This window comes from Ictidomys tridecemlineatus, chromosome 6 (genome assembly GCF_052094955.1).
Source record: "Ictidomys tridecemlineatus isolate mIctTri1 chromosome 6, mIctTri1.hap1, whole genome shotgun sequence".
NCBI lineage: Eukaryota > Metazoa > Chordata > Mammalia > Rodentia > Sciuridae > Ictidomys > Ictidomys tridecemlineatus.
The window spans coordinates 156,346,948-156,360,874 of record NC_135482.1 but is presented as its reverse complement, the minus strand read 5'-3'; the positions used below and the strand labels follow the sequence as shown (position 1 = coordinate 156,360,874).

The 13,927-nt window shown below is 34.3% G+C and overlaps 1 protein-coding gene across 4 annotated transcripts in view; it reads right to left on the bottom strand.

The window, feature by feature from the left end:
• Nucleotides 1-13,927, bottom strand: part of Dgkh (diacylglycerol kinase eta) — a 185,474-nt gene that overhangs the window by 12,775 nt on the left and 158,772 nt on the right. For 2 of the 4 annotated variants that reach the window (XM_078015867.1, XM_013364905.4), the window contains exons 25-30: nucleotides 12,884-13,047; nucleotides 10,994-11,099; nucleotides 9,650-9,742; nucleotides 6,864-6,983; nucleotides 6,416-6,524; nucleotides 4,860-4,990 (exon numbers count right to left, since the gene is read on the bottom strand). In XM_078015867.1, coding sequence (XP_077871993.1) covers nucleotides 4,860-4,990; nucleotides 6,416-6,524; nucleotides 6,864-6,983; nucleotides 9,650-9,742; nucleotides 10,994-11,099; nucleotides 12,884-13,047 — 723 coding nt within the window. Of the gene's footprint in view, nucleotides 1-4,859; nucleotides 4,991-6,415; nucleotides 6,525-6,863; nucleotides 6,984-9,649; nucleotides 9,743-10,979; nucleotides 11,100-12,883; nucleotides 13,048-13,927 lie in introns of those variants that run through there. The other 2 variants (XM_078015868.1, XM_078015869.1) reach the window with 2 other exon arrangements.

The following is a 13,927-nucleotide window of genomic DNA, read 5'->3' as shown; positions in this document are numbered from 1 at the left end:
TTATATACAAGGGGGCAGTTCTTTAAGTGTCAAATGAACATAGTTTTTCTTTCTCCCCTGCCTCCCAAACCTCTGTTTTTAAGACAGGCCCTTTGGGATCTCTGGGGCGAATGAGGTAGGACACCAGGGCATCCACAATTAGTTCTAAGACAACTACACATTTCTTGTGCAACTTTTTTTTTTTTTTTTGAGCTGGGGTCTTGCTGCTATCTTGCCCAAGCTGATCTTAAACTCCCAAGTTCAAGCCACCCTCCTACCTCAGTCTCCCAAGTACTACAGATGTGCACCACCATACCCAGCTCTTTCCAGTGAGGCCTAATCCTAGAAGAAGACAATAGTACCTGCTACCTATTTGGAATGCAATTGCAGTTGCATCGAGAGTCTTTGATTTGCATAGAATATCTAATTTAAATATTCTTTATTTTTTGTAATGTATATATGTGTAAAAATTACTTAGATACAAGTATCTGCTGGTTGATACTTTCCCTCAAAATACTAATAGTTTTGTATCTTGGAATTATTATTCTCCTTTCTTAAAGGACTGCCTTTCTATAAGTGCCAAGAATTGAATATTCATCTTTCAAGAATGAAGATGACTGATGGGTGTGTAGTAGGCACATTGCAAATGCTTATTGCAGGAGAAACATCCAACTAAAATAATATCTAGGATCCACAAAACTACAAGAGTTAAGGCCTCTAAACCCTACAGTTTCTGTAAGTGTAACAAATAATTAGTTTGTTAATGTGTGAGGTCAAACAACCTCTTCACAAAATAGTGTGAGATGTCTGAAAATTAGTAAAAAGATGAGTAAATAGCAACTAAAAAACGGGATTACAAGGTACCATACATTGCTTGTCAGAAAAGGTGATTTCAAATACCCACCCTGTTCTGTAACTTAAGAGCATTATTTTAAAACGTTTAAATGGAGTAGATCAAACGTGTTTAAGTCTACACATGTACACATGCTTTCTCCCTACACTTGATGAACTTTTTGAGCTCCACTGCAGCAAAGCTACTGGTGATTCTGATCCTTCTGGAAAATATTCTTTCTAAAGGTAGTGCTATTTTTGAGCTTGAGATAATTAAAAAGTGACATTTATATCATATTTAATTGACCCAGAAAAAATTCTCATATGATATTAGGACATCCAAAAATTAGATAAGGTGACTATACATGTTCTGAATATATGATAAAGATCAGACTTAAAAGCATGGCCATATCCTAGAGGAAGATACCAGTGTATGTTATCTAGATTTAGAATGTAAATGCATTTACAGTCTTATTTAGGTTTTTTTATTTGAATTAGAATATTTAAGTATATTTTATACTTGTGACAATGCAGGTATCTACTTACAAAATACATTTAAATATTAATTAAATATTTTATTTTAGGCCATATACACACTGTATTCTCCAGAAGAAAAACTTCTTTGTAATGAGGTAGACCGCTCTCAGAGTTAATCTTTTGGTATAATGAGATCAATGTTTTCCATAATGTAAGATAGAATGGCATAACCTTCTTAGCTATATTTTATTTCAGTTAGAATTCAGTACTTTCATGTCTCCTAGAAGCTAAACTGTGATAAAGTTATGCTGTAACACTTCTTGTATTTTTTATATCATCATATATTGTTTGTCACATATTATTGTATACTTTTTTTAAAAATATTTTTTAGTTGTAGTTGGACACAATATCTTTGTTTTATTCATTCATTTTTATGTGGTGCTGAGGATCAAACCCAGAGTATCATACCAGCTAGGAGAATGCTCTACCGCTGAGCCACAATCCCAGCCCTTATTTTTATACTTATTTTTATCATACTCTTTACTATTGGCTTTTTCATTCTTTGGATTAATAGTCCTAGTTTTGGAAAGCATATGTTTTCAGTTATCCTACATATACACAATTTACCAAGCAAAAAAATAAACAAAATTCCCTCTACCATTACTTTACCATTTTCTCTGACACCCCCCAGTTTCTCCTACTGTGTTCCAGCAGGGGAAATATTACGGTCAGTTTGCTTCTTCATCTGTTAAAGCATTTTAGACATGTATTCTCTTTCCTAGCTTTCTTTTAATTATTTATTTATTCTTTATTTTTATATATTTTTATTTTTTTGCAGTGCTAAGGAGAGAACCTAGGGCCTTGTGCATGCTAGGCAAGCAGCTCCACTGAGCTACATCCCTGCCCGCTTTTCCCAACTTTAGATGGTCACTCTGCCATCTCGAGTTGTTTTTGTTGATAAAGAAGTAACATTTAAGCCAGCCTCTCAGTAGGAGTTAGCCAAGTGGAGCGAAGGGGAGAAGCACAGCAAAAGAGGGTATCCCTAAGTAAGAAGGCATGTTGCATTTTTAAGGCAGTGAGGGGTTAGAGACTCTACAGGAGGTCATGTAAATTGGAAGAATCTCAAAGGCCTCCATAACCATGTAAGTCTTTATTCTCATTGCAATGGAAAGTCACTGAAAGGTTTTAAACAGAAAACTAGATATACTAGATTGCTGATATTAAAATATCACTCTGGTTGCAATGTGGATAATGGACTGGGGAGACAAAGTTGCAGTAAAAAAGCAAGTTGGGAAGCTAATGAGTTTTCACAAACAAGATGTGACAGTAGTGTGGAGCAGGATTATAGACAGATTAGAGTAACGAATGCAGACTAGGATCAATGTGATATGGTGAGAGGCTTGATAGGTTGTGGGGCGTGGATAAGGAAGAGAAAGGTGTTAACTTGAGACTCTGGATTTCTTGGCCTTTAGCACTTGGAGAACCAGAGGCTTGATTTACTAAAATGCTCAACACTGACAAAGGGGCTCAATAGGAGTGGGATAGGAGATCAAGAGCCTGGTTTGGATGTGTCAAAATTATGTCCCTGTGTGATACTCAAGTATCAAGTGGACAGTTGGTGACATAATCTTGAAGTTCATAAATGACATCAGGCAGGGACAGATATAACTTGTGTACCATTGATAAAATCACAAGTAGCATTTGAAGGAACAGGGATGGATGAGATGACCCAAGGGGCAGGTACTCCTTCACCAACATTGAGAGGCTGTTCTGTGCTCTGACAGCCACAACCACAGAATGTCAGGGGAGACTTCTCTAGCTTTATGGTTTTGTGCTACAGAAGGCTCTTTCTGTAAAAAAAAAAAAAAAAAAAAATGTCCTTTTACCACTCCCCTACACTCTGTTTCACAACCAAAAGAGTTAAAAAGGTCAGTGTCAATACAAATTTCTAAAAAGTTTTCAGGGAGAAAATATAATTTGCATTAGAAATGAAAAACAAACAACATGAAAAGCTAAAGAGAAAGTTTACTAAAATAATTCTTAAACCATCTCTTTTCTAGTCTTATTTTTTTTTCCTTAAACAGGTCCTATCACCCAAGTTTTCCTCAGTGTACATATGAGATTTGTTTTGTCATTCTGTAAATATGTGCTTCATTCAGTGTGTGCATGTATGTTTCTCTGTGTTTTTGTGCCTGTATTTGTATAACATATATGCATTATATAGCACACAGCACATGCACATAGACCTATTTAAATATGTATTTTTTATACATACACAGAGGGTTTTCTTTGAATGTATGCTTACTTATGGTCAATGAGATGCAGGCCTCTAGAGGACAGATATCATTTAGAGAAACTGCACAATACAGTAATACATTGAATAGCTACATTATAAGTACTGTAGTCTGCCCAGGGTAGCAGAAGCTATATGAATTTATTGAAAAGATCCCCTACATTTATTATTTTTGTGCACTCATTTCAAGTTTTGAAGTCAATCTTGGCTTCAACTCTACCATTGTATATTTTGTTCTGTTCCAGAATTAGATCTCTCAATCAAGTTAATTACCTGTTATTTTATTATTATTCCAGCTAAAGATTTTTTGGTATAAATGGTATTCACCTTTTGATGTGCTAAACTGACTACTCAATAAAGACCTATATTTTATACCACCATTATCTCTTCAAAGATTTCTGCTGACTTAAAACAGACAAAGCACAATAGCTTGTGGATGTGTTAGGAATTTACTGCCATAATTCTAGACATTGTAAAACTTGGTCTACGATAAAGGGATTGTTCCAACAATGTTACTTATTATAGTTTTTAAGTGGCAGCATGGGGCAAGAAAATTTAACATGATAAAAATTTCACTCTTAGCAGACAAAACAGGCTACTTGGGCGGTTTCTACTGTTGAGTTTCAACCCAAAGAAGAAAAGGGAATTGCTGCAGACAGTTGATAAATGATTTTCCTTCCCTGTCCCAAATAACAAATACACTCTGAACTGCTTTCTAGCATAGCTATATGTAATTTTTGCTTCAAGGGAGTTTGAATTAATTGGTCTAGTTAATGATGCAACCTATGAAAGGCCAATTTAGAATCAAACAAAATCACAGAACTCTAAGTAGCAATTGCTATAAGTCTCTCATAATATCCCACATAATAGAAAGGCTTTGTCTTTAGTTGTTAAGTTTATATTAGATTTTTTTGTTTTTTTTTTCCCAGCAACAATTACCCCCCTTCCATGCTGATCCAGTCCAATGAGCTGATGGAAACATGACCCATTTGGAGATATTAGCACAGAAAGTCACAAAAGTGGATGCAGAGAAAAATTACTAAGCTCATGCAGTGTGTTAGCTATAATACAGAATGATTTTGACAAGAAAATATTGCTGACACGTTCTTGTTTAGAAAGCACACAAGGACCTCAGACCACAGGACAGGGGATATTAGATTACTGCACATTTGCATAACACAAGCCAAGCTGAAAGCACATAACAGAAGAAGCACAGGAGAAAGAATTCTGTTTTGCAAGAAAAAATTTCAAGAGCAGAAGAATAGCACAAAGGAAATACCTTAAGATCTCGCCTTTCCAGATGCAAAAGTTCAGCCCCTCTGATGTCATGACGGATGAAGATTTCTTTGTACTCTCCCAAATTGAGCAGATCCAGCCAAGCAGCAACTTCCTCAGTGCCCCATTTCTGAACTACCAAAGTTAAGAGCAAAACCCCCTTAATTTCTACATGCTCAATGCATTACAAAGCAAAGGTTGGCCAAAGGAGATGCAAAACAGAGTGCAGCAGCAGTGCTAGCAAAGAAAAGGTCAAAGGTGTTGTTCAACAGAACTATAGTTCCATTTTTTTCCCATGCAGGTTACAGACTATCAATCAGCACAAGGGTCTGACTATACAGACACTGGCTATCGTGCAGCACCATGCCTTCAGCTTTTGTTCAATTTCCTCATTAAAACTAACCACGCCACACAACATACAGAAAATTTTATTTCGAATCGTTAGGATTAGTGGTGCAAGTCTGAATAAGGCCTGATAATTTCCTTAAGACAGTGGATGAAAACAGTTTTAGTTAGAAATGAGCTACAAATGCTAATTAGAATTTAAAATCTGTTATGGGGTACTCAATTTTACACTTTCATGTTTAAGGTCTTGCTGACTTTAAGTGTAGCCTTTATTGATTCTACTGCTATTGATAATTATGGCAATAAATGTGCTGTTAAATCAACTTCACGTCATTTAAAAACTGTCAGTACTATTCTCTAAGATTAGTTGATCATGTTATTTTTCAGTATGTATAATCATTCTTATACATTTTATTCAACATGGATTAGCTTAATAAAAGCCTACTTATTTGCTGTATTTTGTTTTTAAATGCCCTTCCGTAGCTGCTCTATGAATATCATAAGTAGGATTTTATATCATTATTTAAAAATGAGATAGCTAACTCAGAAAAATTTATAAAATTCTTATAAGCTAAGGACTTATGAAAAAGATTTGCTCTCATGTGTACAGAACTTGAAGGTGCTTCAGATTAGAATAGCAGTAAGTTTCATCTTTAGAGAAGATGGAGAAGAAGCTAGAAAAACAGCAGCAGAGAGAGGTTTAATTTTGCTTGAGAATGCAGATAGCACAGCTGATGGTCATTATCAACAGGTTAACATGATGTCCTTAAAACAGGAGAAAAGAAGATATAACTTTAGGTGGAAAAATACATTTAGCAACTTTATTTAGGAGTCAATGAAAGTTTCTGTGTTTCATTTATCACAGTGATCTCAATTTTGGACTCTGAAGAAGAAAAACAAGTTACACACTGATAACTTGAGTTGCTGTTGAGAAAGATAAAGTCCCATCTGGACAGACACAATGATATCCACCAAACAGAGAAGCAAGCTAGCAGCCATTCATTTCCTTCTAAGCTTCATAACTACTTAGACATATTCTAGGTATGATGTGATTTTTATGGTAAAATTCACTATATCAACAATTTTAAAGTATACATTTCAATGATGTTTAGTACATTCATGACGGCAATGCTCATCACTATCTGGCTCTCAACATTTTCAACACTTCAATGACATTAATGTGTTATTTTTTTTCCCATCATGTGGACTACCTACCAGGCTGAGTACTTGTCTTCTGCTTTTGAACTTTTTCCTTTTTAAACTTTGGCACTATACGAAATACTGTGCTTCTGTTGTTCCTTTTGGTGCAATCCATTGGAGGCTCCTGTTCAAATAGAGCAAAAAGGAATTGCTGTAGGATATTAAGAGAAGAAAAGTCCACTTTCAACAGAGAGAATATAGGAATAGGTTATCAATACTACATGTTGTAGAACAGTAGTGATTTCTTCCAAAAAGCTCCTGGCATAATGTATTTGTGAAAATCTACCAATTCCCATATAATACCTGTGTTCACAAAAATACCTTTTCTTCCTTACTTAAGAACAGTACATTTGAGAATAGTGTTGGAAATCTATTTTCCCCTATATATCTTTTTCAAAGATAAGCTCAGATTCTATTGTCATATGGTCTATAATCATAAAGAAACAGACTGAATTTTACATACCTCCTCTTCATTGGGGTGTAAGATGTAATAAAGCCAGGGGATCTCTGTTAATTTCTGTAACTCCACCTCCACAGAATGTAAGGCACTAGCCACCCGTTCTTCATGTGGAGATTCCAACTGCTATTTACCAGCAGATTAAAAAGCAAAACAAAACAATACTCAGCAACCGACTTAAAAAGAACAACTAATTTATTTTGAAAGTGAACATCCTTATTTATTATGCTAATTTTTAAATGAGAGAATTTTTTAAAAAGAACAATTCTTTATATTTTCATTTAAAAATATCTGGATAGATTTATGCTAATTCTTAATTCCCAGAGATGATATATGTAGCTAACCTGACTTTAATAATATCACAGAGAAAGTACTGCTTTTAGTGTTTCTAAGTAAACCTTTCCCTCCCTCTGTTCCTCCTTCCTCCATTCCAAGCATCTATTTACCCATTCTTAATGCTTATACTAGTGATCTGTTTCATTATTCTACTGATTTGTGCCACAAATCTGATTAACATAGATCGTCCTATGAATAAATAATATTTTTAACTTGTCATAAACTTATCATAAAAAGAAATGGTATAAAAAATCTGCTCAAAAACTAAAAGAGTGAGTTTAAGAGAAGAAAATAAATCTAAGAAAAATGTGTGATGAAAAGCTGTTGTAAAAATCAGGGCAAAACCAAAAAGCTAAGTGGTTAATAGTCTAGAATAGGGTTTGGATACATTTAGAGACTTTAACTGGTCACCTGTTATTCACCTTTAACCCATTCATAGCATTTAGTGAAATGCATGTATGTAAATGACTAAAGATGAAGTAAACACTGTTATGCACAAAACAGGAGGGCAGATGATTGGGTTCTAGACCTGGCCTTGTGACTAATGAACTGTGCAAACAAGGGAGGGGTAATTGCTTTCAGGAGCCTTAGTTTTCTCTTTCAGAAATAGAACAAAGGGACATTATTTCTGAAGTCTCTTCTAGCTAACCAGTACTTTCATAAATTACTTTAAAACTTAGAGAACCTATATACATACTCATATACTTTTAGAATTGAAAGTTCAGAGAGAATATTGCTATTATTTATTGTGAATATTATTTTTTTTTTGCTATTTTCCCCCTAGGTTTTTAAAGATATCTACCTTTTCTAGTCATTCATAAAAATATGGAGATTCTCTACCCTAATGTTGCACTTTCATTTTAGTTTAAGGATATGTTTTATAAAATTGATTAAATGGCTAGTAATATTCTTTCTAAAAGTAAAATAAAGGATAAACCTTAGTTATTTAAAATATGATCGAATATTTATTATCATTTCACTATTGTTAAGAGTGTTGGCAAAATTAACTACAACACATTTTAAATCAAACATTTATATTTGACAATGACAGAAAATGAAATGTGTGTGTGTGCATGCATGTGTGTGTGTGGGGGGGCAGGTGTTTCTATTTTCATATAATACAATTGATAGATAATTACAAAGTAGCACAAAGAGGGTACTTTTGGTGTTGAGGACAAAGTCATGCTTCTAGTTCTTGTCAGAAATTATCTTAAATGTAATTCAAGTAACAGAAAAAACACATATCCTCAAAATAAAAATTGGAACCCAAGTCACAATTCACGGGATTTCCTATAGGACTCATTTTAGAAAAGGAGAAGATTCTGTTTAACAGTAGGAGTGCCCAAAACAGCCAAGTAGATATTTCCATTGATTTTATCAAGAGGTAACTGAAGTTTCTCCCTAAGTTTTTCTGGAAGGCCACAGTAGAGACAGCTACCTTTTGTCCCATAGAAGCTGTATTTCTGTATCCCAAGGAGGATATAGAAAGGGCATTGGCCTTCATCCTGCCTTTAAGCTCTCAGAGCAAAGGATGCTCCAAGAGTGGCACTTTTTTTTTTGGCCTACAATTAAACAGAAATTTCAAGCATGATTACTTAGGCTGGCTATGGGAAGGAATTCCCATTCATACACCACCTAGCACAAATATTATGACTTTAATGATTTCTATGACTTTATTTATGTGTATATTTACCCAAGCAGAGATGAAATTACTATCAAACAAAATGTTCTGAGATCACCACTTATCAATTAGAATAGTTATGAGGAAGGAAAAGACAGCTAATGCTCTAGGCATGCCACACAGGGACCACAGCATACGTGAAAATGCCTCAAGTGAACTCTAGGTGGCGACAAGATCCAACATCCTAGAACATTTGACAATGGTGAGGTATTTTTAAACAAAGACGGACTCTGGATTAGCATTTATGCTTTAGGTCAGTGGACTGTGTCAGATTTAGACTTACCTAAACTTGACTTACAGGATCAAACTGAGTTAAACTAGGGATATTTCCTGAAATTTAGTTCTTGAAATGCTGCATCTACACAGTGACCTCTTTAAGTAAATCTGAAGAACCATGTCAATAATTTTTCAAATGTTAATTTGGGACATTAAACCTATGATTCCCTCTACTTTTATGCATAAATGAGTGCTGAGGAATGACTACTACATTTTATTAAGCCTGAGTCTTTCAAAGCTGACTGGGAGAGTGGGATGCTATGTACACACATAATGACATCTATGAGGGGAATGTCTACTTCTGTTAGCCTGAATCATAACTTCCAAATTTAGCCCTATATTTTCTGGAAGGCAAAAGCCGGCAAAAAGGAAGGTCCGAGAATGAAGGCCGGAGGGCTGCTCTTGCCTTAGGATCTACTGAATGCACATTCCCTAGTAAAGGTAAGGCCCAAATAATTATTTCATCATTGTGATATTATCAATCACTTCTTTTTCTTACCAAAGGAACCCTCCCAACTAGCAAAGATTCTGTTTCATTATACAACGCCTTCACATTGATGGCTATTTCAGTGGCAGTATCTCTTGTAAGATTCTAGAAAAGAAGAATATCAAAGACACATAATTCTGTATTAAACTAGGATTCCACTGTAAGTAAATACTTTAAATTACATTCATTCATGATTTAAATTCGCATCACAGTTTTTAGAAAAATCTATCAAAATTCTGTTATAGGCACAAATCTCCAATAAAAAGTTAAAATCCATCAAAATATATGGAAACAAACCTTACATAATGCCATTCACTGTTGGGAGAAATGTAAACAGCATAAAATTAACCTTAGTAATACTGTCCTACTATAATAATTTCATAGCCACTTCCTATTGCAATTGCAGGAGGCTCAAGTGTTGATAATATCCACTTAAAATGTCATGTGACACTAATGACCTCCACCTGAGCAGATGTCTCTCCAGCAAATCATCACTCATGTGATCTCTCATGGTTTGCATATTTCTAACTGTACACAATACATATAACATACAAAATATGGGTGAATTGGCTTTTGATGTAAGTCAACAGCAGGCTATTAAGAGGTAAGCTTTTAGGGAGTCAAAAATTAAACACAGAATTTTGACTGTGTATGGGAGTTGGTACCCTTAAGCCCTTTGTTGTTCAGGGTCAACTCTAGTTAGGTCTATTTATTGACTTTCACTTTCAATCAAATTACTTTTTGGACTGTAATCTTGAGAACTAGCATTTACTTAAATGCTAATTTAAGTAACTTCAATTTACTTACAAGAATAACACTATCAGTTTTCTCTATACTATACCATTGTACTATGTTTTATAATTCAAGAGAGTTATGTTCTATCTCTTCTATTATTTAACTTCTGCATTAAAAATTTTACATAAGTATCAACTTCAAATTCAGCAAAACAAAATGAAGTAGGAGTAATTTCAGTGCACAATTTCAAAAGTGAGCAAACATCTCTAACAGAATGTACACTGATTTTTAAGTCTGGCCTTGATTAAGGTGCAGGAGAGACGGTATGAAAGGACTAAGGAAAGATGATAGCAGTTAAAAGGAGAAACACTTGAAGGAAGGTGGAAAATGACTGAAAGTGAAATAGAAAAAAATGGGGAGAACTGAAGGATAGGAGTGAAAAACATGGGAGAAAAAGGAAAATAAAAAAATTTGGTGACAAATTTCCCAAAAGCTTCTGGGAGAAACTCATACGGACTACATCATTTTCTTTCACAGGATGTGGCATATTTTACAGCATTAAGATCATATGTGTAATACCAAAAGAATCCATGGAATGAGAATTTACCATGAGATCCTCACCTCCGGGCACCTTGGGTTGGCTTTATTCAGTGCATGTGAGCATGCATTCACCGCATGGGCCAGTTCTTGTTCCAGAAGACAGTGAATTGTGGCTGCATCACAAATCCTAAAAATGAAAACAAAACCAGTGAGCAAAAAACTTTGGGGGCATTGCTGATTTTTTCCCCTGGAGTATAGAAGTAGTTGGGAAAAAATAACCTATAAAGATCAGCAAGGAAAAAAAAGTTTTAAATGGCTGCTTAATTATGGAGGGCACAGGATATATTTGTAAAATGTAGACCTCATTGCAACAAAAAATTAAAAACTGTTTATGTAAAATGTTAGGTTCATAATCAGAAATAAGCATTTTGAAGTGCTACAAACAAAATGGAGTGATACTTCATTTGGCAGTATCATTGGAAAGAGAGGAATCACAAATATAGAATAGAAACTTTTACTTATTGAAACTTCAAATTCAACATATATATTATCTGTATACAAATTAGGGGAACATATATATCATCTGTATACTAAGTGCTTTACAAGCATTATCTAATTTAATGTTCACAACTTTAAGGGGTAGCTATGATTAGTTATCTCCACTTAATGGATGAAGACGTAGAGGCTCAGAGAGACTGAGTGTATGTATAGAACTAATAAGTGATAGAGCCAGGATCTATTTCCATTCAACTCCAAAACCTGTTGTGCCACACTCCTCAAGTAGTCAAACCTCTAAGAATGGTTTCTGGAAAGCAAAAATCCTAGAAGGCCCCAAGGCAAAGAAAAGGAAGGAGGAAAAGTTTATCAGAAAATAATGCAAAGTTTGCAGATGAGCAAGAAGGCAAGAGTAGACAAATACTTTTTGCCTCTGACATCTTCAAGGAGAAAGATCTTTAATCTAGAAAGAAAAGAAAAATATCAGAAGTCCTACACACTTGAATCAGGAGTAAGAGAAGAATTTAATTCTTAAGGATCATGCAATTGGTATACAAATTATAAAGGAACCTAAAAATGAACCTGAGCATTATAGCATCAATAATGTTGAGCAACCATGGAAAATAGATAATTTATCAAAAGAACAGAGATGGGTAAATGTTTTCCTCATTTTCAAAGAATGGGAAAGAATTAATGTTCAGATGACCATTTTTACTTGGCAAATGAAATCACCTCCTCAATATTTGTGATGTAATTTAAAATCTTTAGTCCAACTTGGAACCTGTCATGTCCTCTAATTATATCATATTATAGATATCATATGATACCCAAAATGTAGAGCTGGACATGATGTGCTTTACCTTTCAGGTATTATATAATCTTCACAGTAAAGTAGCTCCATTTATATCCATGTGGTAGAGAAGATTGAGGTGAAGAGAAGTCAAGAAGTCTTTCTTCTCTGAAGCTCACTTCTGGTTCTAGTGATTTTTCATGTATTTTATACTCAGAATCTATTTCTTATCTCTTCCTTTCTGTCTACCAAAATTAATTTATGTGTGGCTTCTAAATTCTGTTGCACACTTGTTAGAAACTGGTTCTAGGACTCTTTTTTTTTTTTAATAATCTGACTCTCTTTGGGAATAGGGTTAATGTTTGGGCTTCTTTCTACATTCCATGAACATTTAGTTAATAATTATAAGGCAATAGGCAAGTGAATAATAGAATGTGAAGACCATATGTAAAAGAGGAAATGATAATGGAGAGAGTATTATGTGGCAGGGTAAATTAATCATGTTTCTAGAAGTATAAGATCTGGTCTGAGGACTTGATAAAGGAGAACGGCAATTGTAGAGGCAAACATGAGGCAGTAAATGCACCCCTTTTTGATTCTACAAGCAACTAAAAGTACAAATTAAAAACCAAAACTTGCTAAGACTAGAGATTCTCGTGGTCTGGAAAGCCAGCAGAACCTCCTACCTAGTAATAAGCTCTTCTGCAGCCTGGGAGCACAGCTGCATCTGTGACACCTCTTCTGTTGCCAGGTCAACGGCATGCTGGATGAACAAATGGGTTCGAAGAACTGTTTTACCAGTGTCGCACTTCTGTTTATCTTCCCAAGATTTTAGAGTGCTTTCAAAGGCCTGTTTAAAAGTAGTATTGCAGTAAATGTTTTGTGTAACAGCCATGAGACTCAGATAAATGTGTATTTAGACATTATATGAAAATCTTTGAAACTATGCTTTCTTTTTCTGTAACACCTCACTCAATAAACCACAAACATAAAACAAGACAAAAAAGAGTAATGTGATCGATAAGGATAAATATATCACTGAAAATAAAAAGACTTTAAATTTCAATGTTTATTTCTTCAATTTATGCTTCAATCTTTACCATTTTATTTTACTTTGATATTTTATCTTAACTATTTTACTAGATAGCATGAATATTGTCAGTTTTATTTGTTAAGGTTTGACCTTAATTAAAAATATATACTACAGGGAAGACAAAACTAATGGAGACAGTAAAAAGATCAGTGGTTTCCAGGAATAAGGGAGGACAGATGCATAGGTGAACCCTAAGGGGTTTTAGGCCATAAAACTATCTGCATGACACTATAATGGTGGATACAAGTCAAAACTCCTCAGTACACAACACAGAGTAATGTGAACTAGGATTTTAGTTAATAACGTATTAATATTGGCTTATCAGTTGCAACAAAAGTACCATGCTAATGCAAAATATTAATAATAGGGGAATATGTGTGTAATGGGAGGAAGGATGTATGTGAATAATGAATACAATTAGAGTCCTCTGTGTACTTTTGCTCAATATAAGCCTAAAGCTTTTAAAAAACATATTTAATTTAAAACAAAACTGAATATTTGTTCATATTTAAAATCACAATGATTTAAATGTCAGATTTAAGAGAATTTAAATCTTTCCCATTTCCTATTTTTCATGACAATTTAGAATTTAAAAAAAACAATTTGATAAAATTCCAGAATAATTTTTTTGTTGTTG